The sequence below is a fragment of the Stegostoma tigrinum genome, chromosome 14 (assembly GCF_030684315.1).
Source record: "Stegostoma tigrinum isolate sSteTig4 chromosome 14, sSteTig4.hap1, whole genome shotgun sequence".
Taxonomy (NCBI): Eukaryota; Metazoa; Chordata; class Chondrichthyes; order Orectolobiformes; family Stegostomatidae; genus Stegostoma; species Stegostoma tigrinum.
The window spans coordinates 45,840,610-45,868,571 of NC_081367.1; the positions used below are offsets into that span (position 1 = coordinate 45,840,610).

General features: G+C 39.4%; 1 protein-coding gene across 4 annotated transcripts in view; it reads left to right on the plus strand.

Moving 5' to 3' along the window:
* dcun1d1 (DCN1, defective in cullin neddylation 1, domain containing 1 (S. cerevisiae)) overlaps positions 1-27,960 on the plus strand; it is a 63,087-nt gene extending 35,127 nt beyond the window's left edge. For 3 of the 4 annotated variants that reach the window (XM_048542162.2, XM_048542161.2, XM_048542159.2), the window contains exons 4-7: positions 10,866-10,996; positions 14,948-15,030; positions 22,072-22,168; positions 22,909-27,960. In XM_048542162.2, the coding sequence (XP_048398119.1) occupies positions 10,866-10,996; positions 14,948-15,030; positions 22,072-22,168; positions 22,909-22,988 (391 nt within the window). In that variant the 3' untranslated portion in view covers positions 22,989-27,960. Of the gene's footprint in view, positions 1-10,865; positions 10,997-12,225; positions 12,366-14,947; positions 15,031-22,071; positions 22,169-22,908 lie in introns of those variants that run through there. The other variant, XR_007248667.2, reaches the window with a different exon arrangement.
* Positions 27,961-27,962: the final 2 nt, after the last annotated feature.

Consider the following 27,962-nt stretch of genomic DNA (forward strand, 5'->3'; position numbering starts at 1 on the left):
GGGAAGTTCTTGAATGTGGAAGTGCCAGTATTAGACTGCGGTAGACAAGGTCAGTAGTCTCATAACACTAGGTTATAGTCCAACAGGTTTATTTGAAATCACAAGGTCTTGAAGTGCTGCTCCTTTGTCAGATGAAGTGTAGGGAAGCACACAGGCGCAGAATTTATAGGCAGAGATATCAAACTATTGCACAAACAGTGTGAGTGGAGTATGGTGGTGTTACATATGGCACAACATGAACCCAAGAAGTGGGTGGTGACGAAGGGGCAGAGCTCTGAAAGCTTGTGATTTCGAATAAACCTGTTGGACTATAACCTGGTTTTGTGTGACTTCTGACCTTAACTCCTCAATTTGGTGCTTTTCAAGATGTCTTTGCTATTTACCTTACCAGTTTTTATAGTGTTTGTTTTCAATTGCTTTTCATTTTGAATTTTGGAACCTTCTTTAGCAGGTAGATTTTAAACTGTAATAAATAATACTGTTTAAACAATATTTGCCTTCAGTCTTGCTCTAGATCTTTCAGCAAAAGCCTACATTAACTCCAACAGGAGCCCATTTTTCTAAGTAAATTTTCTCAACCTTGTTACGGTTGACCATAACAGTATACCCCATCACCTCTTTTTCACTTGATGGGTCAGGTCAGGTCAGACCAGACAGCAGTGTTGTTCTTGGCAGGGGTAGATTAGAGGGAAGCTCGAGAATTGGGAAGCCTTTAAAAATCAGCAGAGGATAACTAAAACATCAGTAAGGGGGAAGATGAAGAAGTATGAGAGTAAACTATCTAGTAATATAAAAGAAGATTATAAGAGTTGCTTTAGATACCTGAAAATTAAGAGAGAGGCAAACTTGGACATTGGGAAAAGAGGTTGAATTAGTAGTAGTGGGGAACGAAGAAATAGTGGAGTAACTGAATAGGTACTTTGCATCGGTCTTCGTGGTGGAAGAGACCAGCAGCATACCAGAACTTTGAGAAACAGAGGACAGAGGTGAATACAGTGGTCATCGCTAAGGAGAAGTTACTGGGGAAGCTGATAAATCATCCGGACCAGATGGACCACACCCCAGAGTACTGGAGGAGAGAGCTGAGGATATTTTAGAGGCATTGATAGTGATCTTTCATGAATCACTGGAATCACAGGGAGTCCCAGTTCTGAGGACAGATCACTCAACTGGAAACGTTAACTCTGATTTCTCTCCATAGATGCTGCCAGACCTGCTGAGTTTTTCCAGCAATTGCTATTTTTGTGTCATGCCTGACAACTCTGTTCTAGTTCTTTTGAGGAGATAATGAGCAAGTTAGTCAGCCCGTGATTGTGATCTATTTGAATATCCAGACAGAAAAGTGCCACATAGAAAGCTAAGAAAGATATGAACCCATGGCATTAGTCACAAGGTACTGGCATGGTTAGAGGATTTTCTGACTGACAGAAGGCAGAGATTAGAGTAAAGGGGGCTTTTTGAGGATGGCAACTGGTGACAAGTGGAATTCTGCAGGGATCAGTGTTGGGATCACAACTATTCCCACATATGTTAATGATCTGGATGACAGAACTGTGAGCACTGTTGCTAAGTTTGCAGACGATGCAACGATAGGTCGAGGGATGGCTAGTGTTGAGGAAGCAGGAAGGCTGCAGAAAAACTTGGACAAACTAGAAGATTGGGCAAAGAAGTGGCAGACAGAATACAGCATGGACTTTGGTAGGGAGAATAGAAGCATAGATAATGAAATGTGAGGCTGGATGAACACAGCAGGCCCAGCAGCAGGGTTCCCAAGTGGAATATGAGTTGCTGTTCCTGCAACCTTCGGGTGGCATCGTTGTGGCAGTGCAGGAGGCCCATGATGGACATGTCATTCTAAAGAATGGGAGGGGGAGTGGAAACGGTTTGTGACTGGGAGGTGCAGTTGTTTATTGCGAACCGAGCGGAGGTGTTCTGCAAAGCGGTCCCCAAGCCTCCGCTTGGTTTCCCCAATGTAGAGGAAGCGACACCGGGTACAGTGGATGCAGTGTACCACGTTGGCAGATGTGCAGGTTAACCTCTGCTTGGGAACCCTGCAGCCCAATGGTATCAATGTGGACTTTACCAGCTTCAAAATCTCCCCTTCCCCCACCGCATCCCAAAACCAGCGCAGTTCGTCCCCTCCCCCCACTGCACCACACAACCAGCCCAGCTCTTCCCCTCCCCCCCCACTGCATCCCAAAACCAGTCCAACCTGTCTCTGCCTCCCTAACCTGTTCTTCCTCTCACCCATCCCTTCCTCCCACGCCAAGCCGCACCTCCATCTCCTACCTACTAACCTCATCCCACCTCCTTGACCTGTCCGTCTTCCCTGGACTGACCTATCCCCTACCTCCCCACCTATACTCTCCTCTCCACCTATCTTCTTTTCTCTCTATCTTCGGTCCGCCTCCCCCTCTCTCCCTATTTATTCCAGAACCCTCACCCCATCCCCTGCTCTGATGAAGGGTCTAGGCCCGAAACGTCAGCTTTTGTGCTCCTGAGATGCTGCTGGGCCTGCTGTGTTCATCCAGCCTCACATTTCATTATCTTGGATTCTCCAGCATCTGCAGTTCCCATTATCACAGAATAGAAGCATAGGCTATTATCTAAATGGGGAGAGGCTTCAGAAAGCCGAGCACAAAGGGACTTGGAAGTAATGGTTCTGGATTCTGTTAAGATTGCCATGAATGTTCAGTTGGCAGTTAGGAAGGCAGATGCAATCTTAGCATTTGTTTTAAGAGGGTGAGAATACAAGATATGTACTTCTGAGGCCATGTAAGGCTCTAGTCAGACTCCATTGAAACATTATGAGCTATTTTAGGCCCTTTATCTAAGGAAGGATGTGCTGGCGTTGGGAGAGATTCAGAGTTGGTTTGCAGGAATGATCCCGGGGATGAAGGATTAGTCATATGAGGAGCGTAGGAAGACTCTGGGTCTGTACTTGATGGAGTTTAGAAGGATGATGGGGGATCTGGTTGAAACTTACAGAATACTGAAAGGTCCTAATAGAGTGGACGTGGAGAAGATGTTTCCATTAGTAGGAGACACTAGGATCTAAAGGCAGAGCCTCAGAATGAAGGGATGAACCTTTAGAACTGAGATGAGGAATCTCTTCAGCCAGAGGGGGGTTAATCTGTGGAGCTCATTGCTACACACGATTGTGGAGGAAAGTCATTGAGAGTGCCTTTAAGACTGCTCGACAGGTTCTCAATTGATACAGGGATCAAGAGTTACAGGGAGAAGGCAGGAGAATGGAATTGAGAAACATCAGCTTTGAATGACAAAACAGACTCTTTGCGCCAAAAGGCCTTATTCTGCTTCTGTATCTTGTGGTCTTATGGATTAATGGAGGTAAATGAGTCAGAGAAATGGTGATATTTGGGGATGGAATTCAAGAACCTAGGGCATAGGCAAAGGAATGTACAGTTGCCAATGATGAAATAGTCAAACCATGAAGAGATTTTGAATACTAGGATAAGGATTTTAAAACTGAGATGTTGATTGACTGGGATCAAATATAATTAGCTTAGGGGTGATGTTTGAATGGACTGAATGAGTTAAGACAGTTCTATAGTCTCAAGTTAATGGAGGTTAGAATGTGGAAGACCAGCCAGAAGTCCATTGAATAGTCATCCAGTGATAACAAAATAATTGATGAGTATCTCTATTCATCTGCTGAAACAGGAGTGGAGTCAGGGAATGCTACAGAGATAGAAATAATAGCAAGTCATGGTTATGGCACTAATGTATGTATGGTTGAAAGCTCCTCTTGAAATCAATTTAAGGTAGCTTGTTTCAACTTGGATTGTTTCCAAGAAAAGGGATAGAGTTTTGAGCAGGGACCAAAAACAACTATTACTATGTTTCTAATAATTAATTAGAGGAAATCTCTACTCCTCCAGTACTGGATGTCAAGTTAAGATTAGATTCTCTACAGTGTGGAAACAGGCCCTTCGGCCCAACAAGCTCACATTGCCCCTTGGAGCGACCCATCCCCCTATAACCCACACACCCCTGAACACTATGGGCAATTTAGCATGGCTGATCCACCTAGCCTGCACATCTTTGGACTGTGGGAGGAAACCGGAGCACCCGGAGGAAACCCACGCAGACACAGGGAGAATGTGCAAACTTTGCACAGTTACCCGAGGCTGGATTCGAACCCGGGTCCCTGGTGCTGTGAGGCTGTAGTGCTAACCACTGAGCCACCGTGCCGCCCTCAATACTTAACAGGCAGATACTTAGCAAGAATGAAGAAGTTGAGAGAGGTGGTTGTGAGGCAGAGCCAGCTGTCATTGGCATCTGTGAACTGACACCATGCTTTTGATTATGTCACCAAAGGGCATAATTTGATGATAAATAGGAAGGGGCTAAGGATGGGTAATAGGAGGATACCAGAACTAAATGTGCAGAAGCAAAAAAAAATTCATTGTGAGTTTTTCCCCCCTCTCATAGTTGCATGTAGATAAGAATGGAGCCAGTTGAGAGCAGCCTACCCAGCTGGACCATAGTGGCAAACTCTTGGATAAAAATGGTGTGGTCAATCAGGTCAAAGGATGCGGACAAATAAAGGCTAGCTAGGAGGGGCTAAGTTACTTCTGTCACTATCACGTGAGATGTAATTTGTGACTTTGAATGCTGTTTCACTGCTGTGGTCTGGCTTGAAACCTGATTGGAGGGATTCAGGTGTGAAGTTCCAGGAAAGGTGTAATTGGATTTGGCGACATGTTCGAGGACTTCGGACAGTAAATGAACTTGGCCATGGGGTGGTAGTTAAGGATGGTGGAACTGAGTGTTATGTTTTGAGGAATGAGTCAATGCATATTTAGAAGCAAGAGAGAGCAATTTTTGTTTTGCTAAAAAAGAGGACTATAAGCTATGTGCTTACATGGGGACCTAGAGCAGAAGTTGGATGATGATCAGTTTAGTGGCAGATGATTTGAGGAAACTGGAGGTGGGTCTCATAGAAAATATGAAGGCATATGGGACAGCATGGTGGGGTGATTTGAAGAGAAATGTGCCAGTTAAGGCTGAATCAGGGGAGCTTTAGGGGAAGTAATTGTCCTGCCTCTGAGTCAAAGGGACCAGTCCAAGTCCCACCTCAGGATGTGATGCCCTCAGAAGAGTGCCATAAAATGTCTGAATGGGTTGCTATTGAAAAAGTCCGTGAGCTGCTTATGAGATGAGGAGAGAAGCGAGAGGAGTTTATGGCAACAGTTTGCAGTAGAGAAAAGATGCTGGGTCCTGTCATTATACTCCAGGATGATAATGGAATAGTGAGCAGTTTCAGTAGCTGAGAGCAGGCAGATGGCACTTTGTGGTCCAGCCACATCTGGCAGTAGATGGCTAAACCAGTTACTTACTGTATCCTAGATCAAGGAAGCAGAGTTGAGGACTATACTCAGATGATGGCCAGAGTGAGAGAAAGTAGTGATACTGAGGACCAGGACTTTAAAGATGAGGCTGAGGCTGTAAAGCATGTTGTGGCAAACAGAGGATCAAAGGCTAGAAAGTTGAAGTTTTGAAAGTCCCGTTGTAATTAATTTGGGGTTAGCTTTACAAGGGGTAGATTCAGAAAGTGGTAGGGTTGGGACATGAAAAGTGAATAGATTTATTGGTGATTGGTGAAACAAAGATGCTTATTGCTGACTACTGAAAAATTTGTATACAAAGATTGAGCAATCTGTGGCATGAGTTTGAATCTGGCTTTAGGTCAAGGGGATCTCCCAGGAATCTGGCAGCATTGATGTAATTGATCAATAAAGGAGTGGAGGTTCTTGAACATTTTTTAAAAAACTTTTTTTATTAGACTGGTGCATGTCAGGACAGATTTCATAAACCTCCTTTGTATTCCCTTGAGTACAAGGGGATGGTTTCTCATACTGGGGAGTCTATAACCAGGTTGCACAGTTTAAGAATTCAGGATAGGCCATTTAGGAATAAGATGAGAAATTATTTCTTCAGCTAGAGGGTTGTGAATCTGTAGAATTCTCTATTACAGAAGGCTATGGTGGCCAAGTCACTGAATATATTCAAGGAAGAGATATTTTAGGTTTTAAACACATAAAGAGAAATGGGGAGCAAGTGGGAATAGGGTACTCGGTTAGATGATCAACCATGATCATACTGAGTGGCAGAGCAAGCTCGAAGGGCCATTGGCCTATTTCTGCTCCTATTTTCTATGTTTCTTATTTTCAACTGTGATCAGAGGATGGCAGGTGATTATCCCCTTGCCGTGAAAGTCATTTCTGCAAAAAGAAAAGCAAGCCTGCAGGAGTTAAGAATTATTTGGATTGGTTCCTGGGGATTGAAGTGTCTATTTAAGAGACACTGCAAAATACTGATGCTGTGTGGGATTTTTGAATGTGTGAACAGTAAAATAAGATGGTTTTTTTTCTGCAGCTTGATATCTACAAAAACTGATGTTAGTCAATCAATATTGCTGTTGTTACATTTTTACAGTTACTACTTCAACACCTAAATCTAGTCATGTGCTCCCTTTAGTCAGTCACTTGAAGTTCAAATTTCTTTTAAAAGTCATTCGTCTCTGCAAGAATCATAAACATTTACATACTCCCATTAAGGAAACAACTACACTAGTTTTCAACAAGCATTCACAAGTTGGAGTGTTTTGTTATGAGTCATGCTATGGGTTCCAAGCTTCTCTACCCCATTTGAATTTTCATTTGGTCAGTGCTTGTCCAGTATCCCTTTACATGCACACATTATAAACAAATCTTTTTGGACTGGGCACTTGTATGTTTTCAATGTTGTATGATTACAATAAGCAAAATGTTAATAGATGTATACAACGAACCAGAACGGAAGTAGATAATTTGAAAATATAGTCTTATGAACGAGGTAAATTTGAACGTCCAAATGTCCTATAACCAATAGCCTTCTCTTCCTTTCATTAACCTTCACAGTCACTTACACTCACATCCATTTAGGCACTCTGCACTGCAGTGCAGCTAATCTTACTGGTTAACTAATAAAAAGGACAACCAACTCCTGCCATTTAATTAAGCTATAGAGGTTTCAGAAAAGGCCTGCTAGGAAGATGCCAGGAAAGGAGGGTTTGAGATATAAAAATAGACTGGATGACTGGAATATTTTTCCGCTGGAGCTTAGATAGTTGAGGGGTGACCTTTATTGAGCTTTATAAAAGCATGAGGGGCGTAAATGGGTGAATGACAAAGGTCTTTTACCTAGAGTGAGGGAGTTCAAAACTAGCGGACGTATTTTTAAGGTGAGAGGAAAAAGATGTTAAAAGGACATGAGCAATCTTTTTACACAGAGAGCAGTTCCTGTGTGGAATGAACTGCCGGAGAAAGTGATGGATGCAGGTACAGCTACAATGTTTAAAAGAAATGTGGATAAGTTCATGAATAGAAAAAGTTTGGAGGGATATGGGTCAAGTGCCGGCAGGTGGGACTAGTTTCGTTTGGAAACATGGTTGGCATGGTCTGAAGGGTCTGTTTCTATGCTGTACGACTGTGAAAGCTAAAGAGATGAGAACTGGTGAAAGCTAGAAATATGAAGGAATCTTGTTTGGCTACTATCTTTTGGAGAAGCAAAGTTAATGTTTCAGATTTGACCTTTCATCAGATCAAATAAAAGTCATCAACCTGGATTGTTAATTCTCTTTCTCTCCAGTTGCTGCTTAACATGCAAGTATTTCCAGGATTGTATTTTTATTGAAGATTTCCAGCATCTGTGATATTTTGCTCGTTACAAGAGTTGGCAATACACCCTTTGCACTTGCTGCAATATTTGACTAGAGGAACTTAGTTCCTCTCCTGTACATTTCCACCTTTACTCTACGTGTATCCCTTGATACTCTTACATAATAGAAGTAATATTTCAGTTTTGACAGCAGTAACTGTCCCGCTCTTTGCAATTTACACTAACCTTTAAGAAAAAAAATGCTTCCTGACTTTTCACATCGGTGGTCTTGATCTTTTTTTAAGGTCAAGAAGAACCATACTAAAGGGAGGACAAGGCAACCATGGCTGACAAGGGATGTCACGGACAGCATAAAAGCAAAAGTAAAAGCATACAATGTGGTGAAGATTAGTGGGAAGCCAGAGGATTGGGAAACCTTTAAAAACCAGCAGAGGATAACTACAAATGCAATAACAGGGTAGAAGATGAAAAATGAGGGTAAGCTAGTTAGTAATATAAAAGAAGATTGCAAGAATTTTTTAGATATATAAAAGGAAAGAGAGAGGAAAGAGTGGATATTGGATTACTGGAAAATGAGGCTAGAGAAGTAGTAATGGGGAATAAAGAAATGATGGAGGAACTGAATAGGTACTTTGCATCATCTTCATGGTGGAAGACACCAGCAGCATGCCAGGACTTCAAGAGAATCAGGGGAGGCGATGGCCTAGTGGTATTATCGCTGGACTGTTAATCCAGACACCCAGATAATGTTTTGGGGACCTGGGTTCAAATGCTGCCATGGCAAATGGTGGAATTTGAATTTAAAAGGTCTGGAATTAATGATCTAATGATGACTGAGAATCTTTGTTGGGAAAACACATCTGGTTCACTAATGCCCTTTAGGGAAAGAAGCTACCATCCTTACCTGGTCTGGCCTACATGTGATTCCAGACACACAGCAATGTGGTTGCCACTTAACTGCCCTCTGGTTCATTAGGGATGGGCAATAAAATGATGCTTAGCTAGCGACACCCTCATCCCGTGAATGAATAAAGAAGATAAAGGGAGCAGAAATGAGTGTAGTGGTCATCACCGAGGAGGTGCCGGTGAGCTGAGAGGTGGATAAATCATCTGACCAGATGGACTACACCCCAGAATTTTTAAGGAGATAGCTAGGAAAACTGGAGAGGCATTGGTGATCATTCATGAATCACTGGAATCAGGGAGAGTCCCAGAGGAGTGGAAAATGGCTAATGTAACATGTTTAAGAAGGGAGGGAAGCAGAAGACTGGAAACTATAGGCCAGTTAGCCTGACCTTAGTTGTTGGCAAGATTTTAGAATCCATTATTAATGATGAGATTGTAGAATACTTGGAAGTGCGTTGTAAAACAAAACTGAATCAGCCCAGTATTGTTAAGGGTCGATCATGCCTGACAAATCTGTTAGAATTCCTTGAAGAAGTAACAAACATTTTAGACAAAGGAGAGCTAGTGACCATGATTTATTTAGATTTTCAGAAGGCCTTTAACAAAGTGCTGCACAGGAATTTGCCAGATAAGAGTCCATGGTGTTAGGGGCAAGGAAGTGGCATGGATAGAGGATTGTCTGACTGGCAGAAGGCAGACAGTAGGGATAAATGGGTCTTTTTCATGATAGTAGCTGGTGATGAGTGGAGTTCCAGAGGGATCAGTGATGGGACCACAACTATTTACCTTACACATTAACGATCTGGATGAAAGAACTGAGGGCATTGCTGCCATGTTTGCAGATGACACAAAAAGTAAGTGGAGGGACGGATGATGTTGAGGAAGCGGGGGAGACTGCAGATGGACTCCTCCAGGCTAGGAGAGTGGAGAAAGAAGTAGCAGATGAAATACAATATGGGAAAATGTGAGGTTATGCACTTTAGTAGGAAGAATAGAGGCAGAAACTATTTTCTAAACTGGTAAAGCCTTTGGAATTCTGAGCACAAAAGGACTTAAGAGAATCCTGAACTAGGACTCCTATGGTTAATGTGTACATTTAGTTGGCAGTTAGGAAGGCAAATGCAATGTTAGCATTCATTTCAAGAGGGTGAGAATACAAGAGCAGTGATATACCCCTGAGGTTATATAAGACTCTGGTCAAACTCCATTTGGAATATTCTGTGCTGTTTTAGGCTCTTTATCTAAGAAGGGATGTGCTGGCATTAGAGAGGGTCCAGAGAAGGTTTTCAAGGATGATCCTGGGGATGAAGAGCTTGTCAAATGAGGAGCGGTTGAGGATTCTGTCTACACTTGATGGATGATGGGGGATCTGATTGTAATTTACAGAATACTGAGAGGCTTACATAAAGTCGACATGGAGAATGTGTTTCCACTAGTAGGAGAGACGAGCACCTGAGCATGAAGCCTCGGAATGAAGGGATGACTCTTTAGAACTGAAATGAAGAATTTCTTCAGCAGAAAGTGGTTAAACTATGGAACCAATTGCTGCAGAAAACTGTGGAGGCCAAGTTATTGAGTGTATTTAAGACAGGGATAGAGATAGGTTTTTTTAATTAATCAAGAGTTATGGGGAGAAGGCAGTAGATAGGTTTGAGAAACATATCAGCCATGATCGAATGGTAGTGCAGACTCAATGGCTTCATTCTGCTCCTGTATCTTATTGTCATGTTCCCTTACCTCCAATGGTTCCATCAGAGGAAATATCTCTTCCCTTTGACTCAGTCAAATTCTAGAAAAAAAATTTAAACAGCCCAATCATTGCCCCGAAACGTATAAACTAGGAGCAGGAAAGAAACCATCAAGAAATTAGTAATTGAATTGGGCCTTGTGGAAGCATCCAAAAGTCTAAGAGTTTGAAAGCTTGCCAGTTTTACTATCAATCTGAGTTATTTGTATCTTTCATACAAATATATTGGCATTTTTGAATCACTGAATTTGAATCATCCTTTAAAAGTGTGATTGGTATGCACACAAAACTTTTTAAATTCTAAAACAACTTGCTGCTTTACCTGTAACTTGATGCCCTTGTTTAATTGGTTTATCATTGTAAAGTAATGAGGCTTGATATAAAAAAGACCACAACTTTGCAATTGGAACGGGGGGGGGGGGACGATGAAGAAATTTTAATGATTTCATGGGAACAATGGATGTGAACATAGAAATACGTGATACACTGACATTTCTTTGATTAAAATATTTTCTGATTGCCTAAGGTGTGACAGCATAGAAAAACTGAAAATCCTACTGCCAAAGTTGGAACTAGAATTAAAAGATCAAGCAAAGTTTAAAGACTTTTACCAATTCACATTCAACTTTGCAAAGAATCCAGGCCAGAAGGGTTTAGGTAAGTGCAGATCTTTTTTTTTCAGATTTTCAGAAATCTTCAGTGCATAACTGAAAAAAACTACAAGTACAGCATTTGCTTGGATTTTATGTATTGTAGTTGTTTCGGAGAAATCCAACCTGTAAGGAATTGAATTTTCATTGAATGCAATGAGAAAATGCTTAGCAGAAGGGTACAAGACTTATAATATGTCCCTGTCTTTTTGTTTGTCGTAATTTTTTAATATTGTTTTTAGTGGGGGATGCTTAAAAGAATAGAAAATGCCATGTGGCATTTTACTGTAACTGGCTACTCACTGTTTTATACAAATTGGAGTTGATGTGTTGTATGTTATGATTGACCGTAGGCAGAAATAAGGAAAAGTAAAGTGTTTTAATTTGTTGGTTTTGTTTACTTGTTAAAACTTTACTGTTTATACTGTTCCAATTGGAGAAGCATATGAAAAAATTTTGAACAATTATTTTGTCCTACTCTATTGCTTTCTCTTTTTAAAATTTTTGTCTATGTTTAAGAAATTTAGATCAGATTGCGTGTGTGTGTATCAGAAATGCAGATTACTATATATTTAGCTCCATGGAGTTACAAAAAAAACCTTTTCCCTATCACTGTTACACATTGATATTTTTTGATAATACTTTGTATTATTTTAATAAAAACTGAATTCTTAAGTAGCAAATGATCAACATGAACACAGTTTATCTATTGGTGACAGATATGGCCTGATTAAGTCTGTTCCTGCAGTTTGGGCAGCTAAGAAGCTATCTGAATCATTTAACTCACCAACTGGAGGAATCAGTCTTCCAAATGGTGCTATAGTTGAAGGCACATGCAGGATATGACCTTCAACAGTATTAATGATTGTGCTGGGAATCACAATACACTCCTGTGAACCCACAAGCTTAATATTCCCTTCCTAAATTCCCAATCAGGACTATTGTTATCTTTAGTGTCCTTCTGCCAGAAGAGATGCTTCAAAAAACTTGATCTTATGTATATAGTTTTCTCTCCATGCTGCATAGTTGTCAGCAAGTAGAGTCAAAAAGTTGACAAAAAGCTTTTTTTGAGTTAGATACCTCAGACAGGACTTAGCAGTGTCTTAGCTAGCAGTTTCACTTCTTCTGACACAAAGTAATTGACTCCAGTCCAAATCAACACACATGAACTATCTTCCCACCTTCTGGAAAATCTCCACAAATATATCTGCGCCCTATTTATCTCCATGTCTGCAGACAACACAGAAAATCTAAAGGAGGCTTGGGAACAAGACCTAGGCTGCCAGATAACGAGGAGTAGGGAGAAGTGTGGAGGCAGACCTGCAGAACCTTCAAATGCAACAGAATGCAAGAGGGGCAGAACTAATTTTTCAAAGGTATAAACATAGAATAATGTTAGCAACATGTTTAAAAGATATAATGATTACCATTCATGGCTTTACAAAATTGCCATGAAACAATTAAGTTTATTTATGAGCTTTATGCACTAAAATGCAAAGTTAATCAGACAGAATAAACAAGTTATAAAATTGTAAATACTCTGAAGATTGTTCATCTGGAAAGAGAAATAGCAGGCCAAAATGTAGCACGTAGAGGTCCCGTGTCAGAACTGATTCACATACGTATGTGGATTTTCAAATGTAAACTGATCTAGACTCGATTTGTTTTTCCCCCTCCAAATGCTAATTCTGCAGATGATGGACATGACCATGTGTTGTTATCCTCTGCTACATGTCTACAGATGCTTAGTTAAAGAAGATTCTTGATCCTTTTGGTCTGGTTGTGATTTTGCCATTCAAGATCCTGTTTAAAAGCAATTGTTATGATTTCTGGCAAAATAAATACTTCTTTTTCCAGGTATTCTGGCTGATCTTATTGTTATATCGCAGATGTGTGAAAATAAAAGTTCATGGTTTGAACAGTTTATTTTGTTTATTTAATAGTTAGGTTTTTGGAGATTTGACTAGGTCGCAAAGGATTTAAATAAACTGGTAGCTGAGTACGAATGGAAAGATTAAGGAAACATCACCCTAGGCTAAAGGTAAAGTCATTTAGGTCCCAGAGGACCATAGGGCTGCACTGTCATTAGACAGAGTCAGTTGGTGGTGGTTTACCACCAAGCTTCTGGAAGAGGAGCGGTCGAGAAGGAGAGTCCTTCATGATAACCACAACTGATATCCAGGCACGCATACTATAATTTGGATTCCTGAAGCAGTATGTTTTGTTTTGTGGGTTCAGAAAAAGAAAAGTAAGGTGCCTGTGCCCAGGTTTTTTTCTCAGCAGTCAAGCAGAATGTGGGAGTACGGCTTTACTGTCCTGCTCGGGGTAAGTTCACTTGATTAGGCCATTATAAATCTGTCTTAATCCTTGTGAATGTCTCAATTTCTTTCTACATTTGAAGCTACATTTGCAGAAAATTATCTTGCCCATAAAATTGACTTGATAGTGAATGGAAATGCCAATGTTTTATACAGTTGGCTTTTAATAAATCTGTTTCATGGCCTCTAATGCACAAAATTAGCAGTCTGATAAATTTCTGATTCCTATCTTACCTCCTTAATGTATCAGACCCTTTTGAGTGAAATAGACCAGACAAATAAACTTTTATTGCAGTGGTTTAACAAAGATGCTTGTGCACCATGGTCCTCTGTATTCATGCGAATTTACTTGTAGATTTGAAAAATGTGGAAGCGAAAGGCATTAAGCTATCTTAAAGCGTTCCATCTAACTTAGTTTGCATTTTGTGGAGGATAAAAAGGACTTTTGAATGTTGGTTGTTTCACTTCTACTATTCCATTAACCTGTTTCTAAAACATTGCTGTTTTCAAGTCAGGTCAATTAATAGCAGCTGGCGAATCCCAGAGAAGAGTTGAAGTTCACCACAATTTTATACCAAGTTTTATTACGTGTTCAATGAAGAAGTATGATTGGCTATTTAATTTCTAATGGACAAAATCCAGGTCTTGGCATCTGTGCTGAAGTAATGAGAATCAAATCAGACTTGAACATTAACTCTGCCAGACCTAATTTTCTCCAGTACTTTGTTTTTCTATATGTAGTATCTGATTTTGCACTGTTGTAACAGTGGCAGCTGGAGTTACATTCTGCACTAAATACTGTATCTAAGCTGAGTATGCTGTTTGGTGCAAAAGTTAGAAATCTGACTAAAATGCCTCAACTGCAAAACTGACGTAAATAGGATGTGCTTCAATTATTGTTGATGCTTCTAAGTCAAAACCCAATTAGATGTTGAGGAAAAATTGCCTACAGATGGAAATTAAAATCAGTATTTGAATCCAAAATCTCCATTTGTTAATATTAAAAAGCGTGTTGTTCCTATTGCTTCTTAAGAGTTCATTTTTGAAATACCCATTCTTTATATCAGCTATTCCTGTTTGATTTTAAGGAGTGATCAGTTGATTCTTGGCTAATTTGCCTTTGCTTGTACTTGCTTGTTGTGGATGGGCATGTTGTGTATAATCAATGTTTTAGATCATACTGAATTGTCCTGTATCTTTATTGTGAAGGATATTTGAGAAGCTACGAAATGAAGCAGCATTTCCCTTCAATGGCATTGTGATTAACTGGGCTATTAATTGGAGTACAGTTCAGCTGTTAGCACAATTTAATCAACTATTTTAAGAGATTAGGAATACATTTGGCTATTGAGGTTTGAACATTTATAGTAATTTTTATATACATTCTACTGATGTATCTGTAGTTAACTTAATCTCGAGGCATTTTCTATTGATCAGGTGCTGACTGGCTTTAAATTACTACTTTAATAGTTTTTACATAATGTTTCCTTTGGTTAAACTTTTCTTTTGGAGCAACCATGCAATATAGCGAAAAATATGTATAAAGTTAATGCTTAGATTTATTTGATATATGCAGCACTATTCTTGATGCTTGATGTAGACATTGTTCTTGAAGATATACAAAATGTTTTATTTTTCAGATTTAGAAATGGCAATTGCATACTGGAATTTAGTACTTGCTGGGCGATTCAAATTCTTAGATATATGGAATAAGTTTTTATTGGTGAGTATAAATTTGAACATTTCCAAATAATCTAATTTCTTCCTTGTTTCAAAATTTAGTGATTTCCATTGGCTATTCCATAATGAAGTTAAATTCGTATTATGCAGACATCAGGTTATTATCAGGACTTTGTACTAGAGATCATTTGGCTCATTGCACCTTTGCTAGCTCTGGAAGAGCTATCCAATTATTTACATTTCCACTCTAGTTCTTTGTTTCAGATATTTATCCACTTGGTTCCAATAAATTCTGGTTCACTATGAATTGTGATGACAGATTATCTGTCCCAAAAAGCATGTATATATTTCTCCTAGCCACTTCCTTTAGACATACTCTTCTGTTTGTTTCCTTCAGCTATAACTAGTGAGAACAATTTTTCTTTTTGCAAAACCTCTTAATTTTAAAAGCCTGTTTTTAGAGGTTAAACCACCTGTATTGTAATTGCTCTAGTCTGCCTCAATAACCAAACTTGAGTCTGTCACATTAGGTCTCTTCTGCACTTAAAAACTCAGAATCCCTACAGTGTGGAAACAGGCCCTTTTGGCCCAACAAGTCCACAACAACCCTCAGAGCATCCCACACAGACCTATCCCCCTATAATCCACCTAATATACACATCCCTGAACACTACAGGCAATTTAACATGGTCAGTCTACCTAGACTGCACATCTTTGGACTGTGGGAGGAAACTGGAGCACCCGTAGGAAACCCATGCAGACATAGGGAGAACGTGCAAATTCTATACAGAGACAGTCTCCCGAGGGTGGAATCAAATCGGGGTCCCTAGTGCTATGAGGCAGCAGTGCTAACCACTGAGCCACTATGTTACCCATATCTTCCTGTCTACCAGAGATAATGGGAACTGCAGATGCTGGAGAATTCCAAGATAATAAAATGTGAGGTTGGATGAACACAGCAGGCCAAGCAGCATCTCAGGAGCACAAAAGCTGACGTTTCGGGCCTAGACCCTACATCAGAGAGGGGGATGGGGAGAGGGAACTGGAATAAATAGGGAGAGAGGGGGAGGCGGACCAAAGATGGAGAGTAAAGAAGATAGGTGGAGAGAGTATAGGTGGGGAGGTAGGGAGGGGATAGGTCAGTCCAGGGAAGACGGACAGGTCAAGGATGAGGTTAGTAGGTAGATGGTGGTGCGGCTTGGGGTGGGAGGAAGGGATGGGTGAGAGGAAGAACCGGTTAGGGAGGCAGAGACAGGTTGGACTGGTTTTGGGATGCAGTGGGTGGGGGGGGGGGGGAAGAGCTGGGCTGGTTGTGTGGTGCAGTAGGGGGAGGGGACAAACTGGGCTGGTTTAGGGATGCAGTGGGGGAAGGGGAGATTTTGAAACTGGTGAAGTCCACATTGATACCATTAGGCTGCAGGGTTCTCAGGCGGAATATGAGTTGCTGTTCCTGCAACCTTCGGGTGGCATCATTGTGGCAGTGCAGGAGGCCCATGATGGACATGTCATCTAGAGAATGGGAGGGGGAGTGGAAATGGTTTGCGACTGGGAGGTGCAGTTGTTTGTTGCGAACTGAGCGGAGGTCTTCTGCAAAGCGGTCTCCAAGCCTCCGCTTGGTTTCCCCAATGTAGAGGAAGCCGCACCGGGTACAATGGATGCAATATACCACATTGGCAGATGTGCAGGTGAACATCTGCTTAATGTGGAATGTCATCTTGGGGCCTGGGATGGGGGTGAGGGAGGAGGTGTGGGGGCAAGTGTAGCATTTGCTGCGGTTGCAGGGGAAGGTGCCGGGTGTGGTGGGGTTGGAGGGCAGTGTGGAGCGAACAAGGGAGTCACGGAGAGAGTGGTCTCTCCGGAAAGCAGACAGGGGTGGGGATGGAAAAATGTCTTGCGTGGTGGGGTCGGATTGTAAATGGCGGAAGTGTCGGAGGATGATGCGTTGTATCCGGAGGTTGGTAGGGTGGTGTGTGAGAACGAGGGAGATCCTCTTTGGGCGGTTGTGGCAGGGGCGGGGTGTGAGGGATGTGTTGCGGGAAATACGGGAGACGCGGTCAAGGGCGTTCTCGATCACTGTGGGGGGGAAGTTGCGGTCCTTAAAGAACTTGGACATCTGGGATGTGCGGGAGTGGAATGTCTTATCGTGGGAGCAACTCCCCCCCCCCCCCCCCCCCCCCCCACTAGCTACATCACAATATTTTATGAATGCACTTATTCTATTCCCTACAGTGATCTTGTGTAACCTCTAACAACTATAACTATTTCCCTTTGTGCTAGTTATGACTCTAGGCAATTAAGCATTTTTACTCTGATTTGTACTGGCTTCAATTTTGCCAGGTGGCTTGATGTCATCGGCAGTCACTCTCACCTTACCTCTGAAATTCAGCTCTTTTGTCCGAGGCCAAGAATTGGGTGGCACTGGCATAACTCAACTGAATGTCAGTGTGCAGGTTATCCCTTTGCAAGTGCTGCTTGATAGCTTAGCCAATACTCCTGTCCATCACTTCGATGATTCAACATAGACTGATTGGGCAATAATTCACTTGGTTGGTTTTGTGAACTGAAAATACCTGAGCAATATTCCAAATGCAAATTTTTGGATAAATGCCACTGCTGTAGCTGTACCGAAACAGTTTGATTAGGGTTGCAACTCATTCTGGAGCGCATGTCTTCAGTGCTACTGTCAGAATCTTATCAGGATCCAAGAGTGGGCCTCTGAAAACTGACAATATTGTTATTGCTGATGAAACTAAGAAAATGTTGGGCATATTGAATAAAATCTTGTCAGTATTTGCAATAAGCAAAATAACAGTAATGAATACAGTTTGCCACTCTTTTTAATGTCAGTATTTCCAGAAACAGATGGTTTCCATCTCTGAATGGAAGTATTCGAAGGAACTAGAGGTCACCATTTCCACTCCCCCTCCCATTCTTTAGATGACACGTCCATCATGGGCCTCCTGCAGTGCCACAATGATGCCACCCGAAGGTTGCAGGAACAGCAACTCATATTCCGCTTGGGAACCCTGCAGCCCAATGGTATCAATGTGGACTTCACCAGCTTCAAAATCTCCCCTTCCCCCACCGCATCCCAAAACCAGCCCAGTTCGTCCCATCCCCCCACTGCACCACACAACCAGGCCAGCTCTTCCCCTCCACCCACTGCATCCCAAAACCAGTCCAACCTGTCTCTGCCTCCCTAACCTGTTCTTGCTCTCACCCATCCCTTCCTCCCACCCCAAGCCGCACCTCCATCTCCTACCTACTAACCTCATCCCACCTCCTTGACCTGTCTGTCTTCCCTGGACTGACCTATCCCGTCCCTATCTCCCACCTACACTCTCCTCTCCACCTATCTTCTTTTCTCTCCTTCTTCGGTCCGCCTCCCCCTCTCTCCCTATTTATTCCAGAACCCTCACCCCATCCCCCTCTCTGATGAAGGGTCTAGGCCCGAAACGTCAGCTTTTGTGCTCCTGAGATGCTGCTGGGCCTGCTGTGTTCATCCAGCCTCACATTTTATTATAGAGGTAGTAGGAACTAGGTTGACAGTATTGCAAATGCTCAAATGCAATTTTCCAACATTCCAATTTGGGAACACTCATTAATATGGAAAATGGTACATATTGCTCAAGAGGATGGAAAACCAGAGAACGATAACTAGTTAGCCTAACATATGTTGCCAACTAATGACTGAAGTCTAAGATTAAGTTAGCGTGACTCAAACTTTCAACAGATGAGAGACTGATTAAATGTTTTAAGTGGTTAAAATGGTAGATGGGGAATTGTCTTTTAAAGTTATATGGACTTTATGAAATTATTTGAGAATGTCCATCATAAAAAAAATCAGCTAAAATTTACTCTTATTATTTGTCTACTTAGAAATTGATTGAACAATAAAATTTAGAGTAGAAATAGTGGATAAATTCATTAATTAAGAGCGGGTGATGTTCGACAAGGATCTGGTTGGGGTCTCGACTGTTCTCTACCTTTTTTAATAACTTAAATTATGGGTTACAATGCCACATGCCTAAATTTCAGTGTACAGGTATATAGCATTGTAAGTGGTGTGAATGAATCTCTAACATTACAAAGAGATGTCAATAGTTTTGCCCATCCACTTTATTTGTGACAAGTGTATTTAACATGAAGTTTTACACTTTGGATGTCAAAAGGATAAAAACGGGAATAACCTAAATAGTGAAAAACTAGAGGATGAAAGCTCAAAGAGAATTAAGGATCCAGTTACAAAGCTTGTTGAAATATCATGAACAGAGAAGAAAATGGTTATGAAAAGCCGATGGAATATACAAAGATACAAATTAGGGGCAGATGTCAGCCCTTTGGCCCATTAAGCCTTCATCCAAATATTGCTCCAGTGCCCTGTATAACTGAAGCATAACTTTCCAGTTTTGTATTCAAATCTTATTGCAATATACTATAACATTCTTGCCAATTAGCTTCTTCGTTGCTTACTGTACCTGCATACTACATTTTTGCAATTTACCTACCAGGGCATCCAGACCCCTCTACACCTCAAAACTGTTTGGTCTCTTACCATTTAGATAGTATGCTGCTCTACTGTTCTTGCTGCCAAAATGGAAAATGTAATCTTGTTGCAAATAATACTTCATTTACCAAGTCTTTGCTCACTGTCAACATATTGCGATCACCTTTTCAGTCGTGAGCTTTATGATTTTATCTTCTTTCCAGATCACTGTTTTTCCTGTTCACATCTTACTTTCCTACCTATCTTTGTGTAATCAGAAAATTTAACAAATATACCTTTGGTCTCTTCATCTGTGTAATTTATATGAATTGTAAACAGTTGTGACAGCAGCTCTTTGTGGCATGCCACATGTAATGTCTGCCAACAGTAGGCCAATTGATGTCTACTGCGTCCTCTTCGCTTTCCTATCTTCTTTTCATGCCAAAATGTTACCTCCAAGATCGTACCATTCTTTTGGTAAATAACCTTTGTGGAATCTTGAGAGATGTCTTCAGGAAATCTACTGATTCTCCTTTAACCGCAGCACATATTATTAAATTGTTTCAACATGATTTCCTTTTACAAGATCATGTTATCTCTGCCAGATCACCTTGAACTTTTCAAAGTATCTTGGTATAGTGTCTTTAATAATTGCTTCTAGCGTTTTCCTATGTCAGATTTGAGCTAACTGGCCAGTAATTTTCTGTTTTCCATTTGGAATAATACATTTACTATTCAATGCAACTTTGCCTGAATCTAGGTAGTTTGGAAGATTTTGTCCTTTGTATCAAGAGGAGTGAATATTAGGTGATAGAAGTGAGACAGTAGCTCTATAAAGTCCTAGTTAGATCACAATTTGAGTATGATGTATAGTCCTGGGCCCTACAATTTAAGAAGGATATACTGGCTTTTGTGGCAGTAAACTGTGGATTTATCAGAATTATGCCTTGACTCCCAATACAGAAGAGATTATACAGTTTGGGATTGTATTTCCTGAAATTTGATAAGTTATAGGATGGTTTGTTCAAACTTTTCAAGGTAGGGAAGGCAAGAGACCGAGTGGATTGATTCCCCAACAGCAGAAATTGTTTGTAGGGCAGGAGCCATTGTTCTTTTTTAAAAAAAAATCCAGATCTTTTAGGACAGAAATTTGGCAACATTTCTAAACATAAAGAAAGTAGATGTTTGGCACACTGTTTTGCAAATCACTGTTGATAACGGGTCAATCATTAATTTAAAATCTGAAATTGATAAATTTCTGTTAACCAAAGGTGTCAAGGGATATAGAGCAAAATAGATTTTTGGATTAAGCTTGTTGATCAGTGATGGTCTCGTTGATTGGTAGAGCTGTCTTCCCATAAGTATGCCAACTATAACAGAATCTAGTATCAGTTTTTTTTAGCACTTTATGTTCTGTTCTCAGGCCAGTAGAGAAAATCATAAAACTCGCTCAATTGAAAAGTCTGGAAAACGTCAAACAAGGCAAGAATTAGAGTTTGGTTTCTGGTTGAGACTGACGTGCTAGCAATGTTGCTTAGAGGTGGCCTTTCAAGCAATATCAAAATGCCCCATAACTAAGTTGTTGTTCAGCAGAGACAGGAAATTTATTAGTCAATGTTACTGTTGTTGCAGAAATATAATCCTTTCTGGTGCATAGATGGGAGCTGCATGTGGGGACCTACAGAATCCTCATTGTAGCAAACTCTGGAGGAGCTTCCTGGAAAATGGAAGATTCTGCTGGGCAATTCCCTGTTTCTGGAACCCTTTGGAAGTATAAATTTAAACTGGAACATTTGGAAGATTCCACTGCAATTAATTAAAATAGTTACTCAGGAGATACAACTGATATCCCAAGTTACCTCTCCTGTTTAACTATGCTCCTCCAACATCCCCCAGTATCTAACCTCACATACTTAACCTTTCACAGGAGCTGTCAATGTGGCTGTCTGTAATTTTCAGAATAAGAAAGCTGACTGCCATGAGAGAATGATTTGCCCTCACTCAAGTGTTTTACAATCAAGAACCTGTCAGAATGGGAGTATGTCTCTGTGTTTCTGAAGGAATCCTGAGTATAATCTTCCTGTCAAAATGAAAAGCTCTTTCATTTGATGTGGAAAGGAGTTGTGGAATGGCAGTCTCTAGTTACCACTCCTTAGAAAATCTGGCCCCTGTTGTGTCGTGCTTTGGATCAGGTGTATACAGAGAACATTGACTGTGAGTAAGTAAATTCAAAAGCAAATTTCAACTTTCATATTAATTGAATTTCTTTAACTTCCAAAAGTCAATATTTATGATAAATTGCAACGTGGCCTGTTTTCAAAACATCTTAAGTCCTGGCAAGTTCTGCCCAAGATATTATATTCACTTAATTTTACTGAGAAAGTAGGCATGCGTTTTTAGTGGATGTAGGGTAAATACAGCAGATCTCCTTGGTCGTTTTAGATTTTACTTCAAGCTGTTGTTAGACTAACAGGATGTGAATATGAGAGAAATTTCAGAAACAGATTTCAGGTTTTGTGCAGTAATGTTTGCTTCATTCTTCCTCAGTACATCCAAGTTACAATTTAATTTCTTAAGAACTTGCATATTTGCCTTTAGGAACATCATAAAAGATCAATACCTAAAGACACCTGGAACCTTTTATTAGACTTCAGCTGCATGATTGCTGATGACATGTCCAATTATGATGAAGAAGGTATGTTAACTAAAGTAACTGTCCAAAGATTATTTTGAAGCTGCTTTGGCTTGCACGATTATTATTCAGCTGTTAAACTGTTTTAATTACTTTGGAATCAATCACTGAGATTTTTGCTTAATGATTTAGCAGTGAGAGTTACTTTAGGCATAATCTGCATTTTGCCAAACATTACTAAAGTCAGAGAACTTGGTGATCAAGGTAAGTCAGTTTAAACAGAGCGCATAGACTGGTGAATATATCAGAAAAATGTAGGTCACAGAAAATTAATTTGATGTTCAATAACTTTATTTGTTAAAATGACATCAGTTACTGTAGGCACATTAAAAATGAGTGTTACATTAAATGAGGATACTGCTCATTGCATCTGGATTGAGTTGGAATGTGTTAACCACGACACTACATTTCAATCTAAGGAAATTGGTCTGGTAACCTGAATTTAGTCTTGCTGGGGATGAATCAAACAAACTGAAGTATTGGAACTGTCAGGAATTGCTTACAAAATCAACACTCACTCAAATATCATAAATATTGCATTTATGCAAATGTGGAGAGCTACTTACTTCAGACTAAAGTTGAGGTGCGACTTAATCTGGGAGTGCTTTTTGTTGAGGGTTGCTTAAAGTTCAGTTTGTCAATTTTGTACTCCTCTCCTGAATAGCAATGAAGTAATAAAGTAAAATGTCTGGAATTAAAATGTTAAAAAAATGTTTACCTTGTGCAACTTTGATGTTTTTTAGGAGCATGGCCCGTGCTTATTGACGACTTTGTGGAATTTGCACGACCGCAAATCACTGGGACAAAAAGTACAACAGTGTAGCATTTGGGAAGCTTTGTCGCAAAATGTACATGGTGTGTACAGAATGAAAAATACAGCAAATAATGCACAGTCATTTCACAATTAGTTAATAAAATTCAGATCAATGGATTGAAGTGAAGATCAATCCTTTTTATTCTATCCAGAGGGTTGTTAACACCAAAAAGGACTTTTCTTCAATCATATCGTATTCATTTAATGGTGGTTTGGGCTTCTGTCTTAGTCAGGACCTCTTTATGTAATTTCATCAACACTGAGTGAGAGTTCCATCTGTATATTATTTGGAATCCCGTTTGGAGGACTTTTCTGAAAGGATAATTTTATAGTGCTTTTTGACATCAAGCACATGCTGTCTTCAGTTAGGAGCTGAACAGCATTCTTGGACTCCGGAAATCTGTATTTGAAATGGAAACCTCGATTTGATCAAAATACTTTTTAAATTATGTAAACAGGCAGTTGACCATCACAGAATCTTTCTTTAGCTAATATTTCAGCTGTTTCTTGTTCTATGGCAGATTACTTGACAGAAAGTCTTACTATTCTGTGAAGACTGGATCATACCATGCCTATGCACGAAATTCAGTCCTGCTCCATAATGAAAGTGGTGGTATTGAATGGTGAAATCTACTATTGAGATCTGTGGTATTTACTGTTTGTTTTTCTTTTTGACAAGAATAAAGTTTCCCCACCCAATCACCATCTGATATTAGCATATTGCTAAACATATTTAGGTCTGGTATAATACAAGAGGCACCTTGTCACCATTCTGATCCTGGATTTTGCATCTTAGCCTTGGATATTTGCAATGTGCAGCACTCTGGAAGGTATTTCAGGTTTCCTTTCTAACTGCAGTGTGCTGTAACTAAGAGTACTGAATTGGGTTTTATGCTGTTGACTCAGAGTAACTGAAATTCCTTCACTTGTTCAACTTGGGCAGGTCATGGCCATGCTTAACATAAAACAGACCTTTTTGGTAATATATCCAAGAAAATTCATGGTAAGTGGACAAAGGAATACTTCTGTCTTTTCATTGGAGTTTATAGACATTCATTTTGTTGAGATTAAAATGGTCTGTCCTCTAAAGAAAGTACTGTTTTACACTTGTTTTTACCCTCCACCCTGGCTGATAATTCATTTGTATGCAAAACTGAATGTTTAAATTGACTTGGCAACCATCGACAATACAGATGGGAAAAGATTTGAACATTATTTGAGAGATGAATTTTGACACTTGTATGCTTAGCAGTTTTACTTGTAATTTCCCTAATAACTTTCTCATAGACTGCCATGTCTATTGATCATTCCCTGTATACATATGAATAAGTTTGTAGAGGATAATGAAGCTTCAGAAACTAATTTCTCAGGTCAGTGTCCCATTCAGTTTTAAGGTGAGCCTTTTATAAAACAAAAATACAGACACGAGTTTAAAATATCAGAAAATCATTTAAGGACCTTTCAAAATTTTAATCTTACTGTAAATGACTCCCCTGTTGGTCTAATGCATTTTTCAGGTACAGGTGTAAGAGACTTTAGTCATTAGGTTTTTTATATATACACACATACATGTCCTTGATCTAGATTTCATACTCTGGTCTTCAGTGAAAACAGCCTGTATGTTATGCCCTGTGCTAATTTCAAATGCATTTTAAAATTGTTTAATAAACTTTAATTTATAGGTGTTTTTGTTATACTGCTATCTAATGCAGTTGATTTCAATCAGTTTTCACTCACCTGTGCTTTGAATGCTTAAAGTGTTACATGGTTCCTTTCATTTATTTGTGATATACAGCCCATGCAGAGGCATTTCAATTAAGCTCTACAGTTTGTTACTTGCCCCAGTGATATTTTGACATCGACCATTTTAATAATTCAAGTAAAGCTTGTTAATCAATATTGATGCAGCAAATACACCTGAAGAGTAAAACAAGCCTGTTCATCTTGCTGAGAACACTGGAATTCAAATTGCAGATCTTATTTGAGCAGTCTGCTGTTTTTTGTCAAAAGTTAATGGTCTGATAATTTGAGCTTTGCCAGTTTTGAAACTGAAAGTTTCTTGCATACTTTGATTCAATAACTTTGAAATGTATAAATTACCCAATTACATTTGTCCAATTCTATGATGTCATAAAAATTAAAAGACATTTATTGAGTAATACAGCACGGAAACAGACCCTTCAGTCCAACTCGTCCATGCTAACTGTTCAAATGATCAGAGAAAGCTGACCATTGTAGAAAATCTACTTTCTGGTTTTAATTTGGAATTTATACTTGGTTTGTTTTGAAGATGCATGGTACATTTTGAAGTGCAGTTCTACTGTTATATTTTGGTAACACTAAGTTGCAGACTGAGTCAACCCTAATTAAATAAGTAAAGAAAAATGGAAAATACAGCTCTGTGCAAATTTTATCTAATTTGCATTTTATACTGTGCAAACATGTACTTGAGAACTGTTTGAACTATGGAGTCATTTAGAACTCCACTGTCAATTGCACATGAGATTAGAAAATTCCTAAGAAGGCTTAGCTGTTAAAATGAGGTTACATGAACATCATAAATTTAAAAGCTAAGGTTAAGCAATGATGTTTGGATATGGCTTGAATTTAGGTACTTCTGATGCCAATATAGTCTCTTAAGTCAAGATATTAAAGATAAATCTATTTAAAATGCTAGATTTTGATTTGTTGCTCACCAATGCAATCTCATTGCCTGCTTCTGTAGAAATTCAGTTGACTAATGCAGTAAATGATTATATAAAACATGCAAGAATTCAATGCACAAATCTTTTTATGGACTGAACAGAGCTGGAAATGGACCCTACCAGGTCTGTTAACGTCTGTACGTTATTTCTGTTGCGTCCTTTTATATTAGTCTTGAAGCTTCTTCCCTTTGTTTTCATAAAATCACAATTGCTGTGAAAGATTTCTCCTTTATTAAGCAAGTTTCCAATGAGAATGCATTTCAGTTGGACATGCAAACCTTTAATGGATCGTGAGCATTTCTGTGTCTAAGCGCACAGCTGGAATTTCATCATGAAATCTTCAACCCTCTTGAGTAACCAAATGTGTGTGAAGGAGGAATGAGTTTTTAAATCTTGTGTTAACTTAAAAACACATCAACATGTACAGAGAGGAGCAAGCAAGATGGCGAATTATTGGTGAGTAACTAATCGGGCAGTTTTGAGCAGGATTTAAGTTCCACTTTCAAGGTGACATTTGTTTTCCATAGGAGTAGCCTGAACATTACCTTGCTATCTTTGGATTATTCTCCAGCTTTCAAATCTGATGGAAATTTTTGTTGACTGAATGTTCTCACTTGTCTCTCTGGGAGAATTATCTGTGTTATCGAGCGGTAGGAATGTATTTAAAATGAGAAAGGTACTTCTCCATATGTTTGTGCATGCCAGGCCTGTTTGATGTAGAAAATGCACTTACTCTTTTTTGGTGTGTTTTAAGAAAAACATCAAAATATTTGGATTTGATCCTTTGAAATATTTATAGACTTTTTTTAAAAAAAGCCGCATTACTGTTCTTTTTAAATTGATGATCGTGAGAAGTCTGATATCCAATTAGAAGCATTTGTATTTTTACTTGGTTTACTCATCATTTTGTTTTTCCATGCCACAGCAGTTTCTAACTGGGGGTAGACAGAGACCTACTTGTAAAGCTTTTGTCAATTTTTAAAACTTGCCATTACTTTGTTAACTCAGCATAGCAGTTTTCTTTTCATGAAGAAACCGCTTGTGTTTGGAACCCAAACACAACATCCTTATACTTAGTGACAAAATGCAAGCCCCAAAGTGCTCATCAATTAGAAATGTTTTCATGAACAATGCTGGTGTAACTAACTACCGCACTGAGCTATTCATAGTGATTTCAGATTGCATCAAAGCTGTTCACTGATGGAGTTTGTACTACACAGAACACAAACTCTGAATGTCCCTTCCAGAAGCTTGAACCTTATGTTTTCTACTGCAGTGTAATGCATTTTGTCCGCATATTTTTTGTACATTTAAACAAAAGCGTGATTGCAGTTATGGCATGATGCACATTTTAATATCAAAGCTGACTTTAAGTAATATAATTACCATAGTTATTTGAGGTGCTTAGTCACTTGAAGGGATGAGTGGTTTCTTTAAAATTGCTATGGAATTATAAACAACACTTTAAGGAATGTTAATCGTTTAAAAAAAAGGGGAAAGTGGGCATTTAGAATGATAAACTTGCAATTCCTTATTAAAATTTCCTTAATGAATGCTCAAACTTTCTTTAAACAGCTATATGAACATGTAAAGCAGAGATCTTGTTTTAAAGGACAATTAATTACATATCTGTTGACCTGATACAGAATCAGCTGCAGTTTTTACATAGTATGCCAAAACCGGTCTTTCTTCACTTGGCATAGAATAAACCAACATGTTTCAGTGTATTTTTGTCCTGTTTGGCCGCCACATCCTTGAATATGACTTGAAAAGGGTACATCTGTTCCTTTTGTGGTATTTTAAGGATAATGGGGAATTAAGCATTTGTTCAAACTGAACAATTGTTAACTGTGAAGTCTTCATCCTCTGGTATGGGACAGGGAAACAGTATTGTAATCCAGGCCTAATATAGTGCTTTGTACGTATTGCAATTCTGTACACTTGTAGGTAGTACATTTTAGAGTATTGAGAGCTTATTTAGGAAGAGCTTGTTTAAATGGATGTCTTGTAAATTATGTAAAATTTTTATCTCATTATGGGCAAATGTATTGTAAATTGACACAATGAAAATCTACAGGGTCCACTGAGAAATGCCAATAAAAGGGTTGTAAAAATATCAATTTATAAGAATCTCAGTGCCTGTTTGCTAAGCATTGAATAAATCAAGAAACATTCTGAAACCGAGGTGTAATAAATCCTGTGGATCAAAAGTCAGACACTTGTGTTAAATGTCCAAAATAAATATGTGGGTAACTGCCTTTTTTTCAAGAGCACAAGT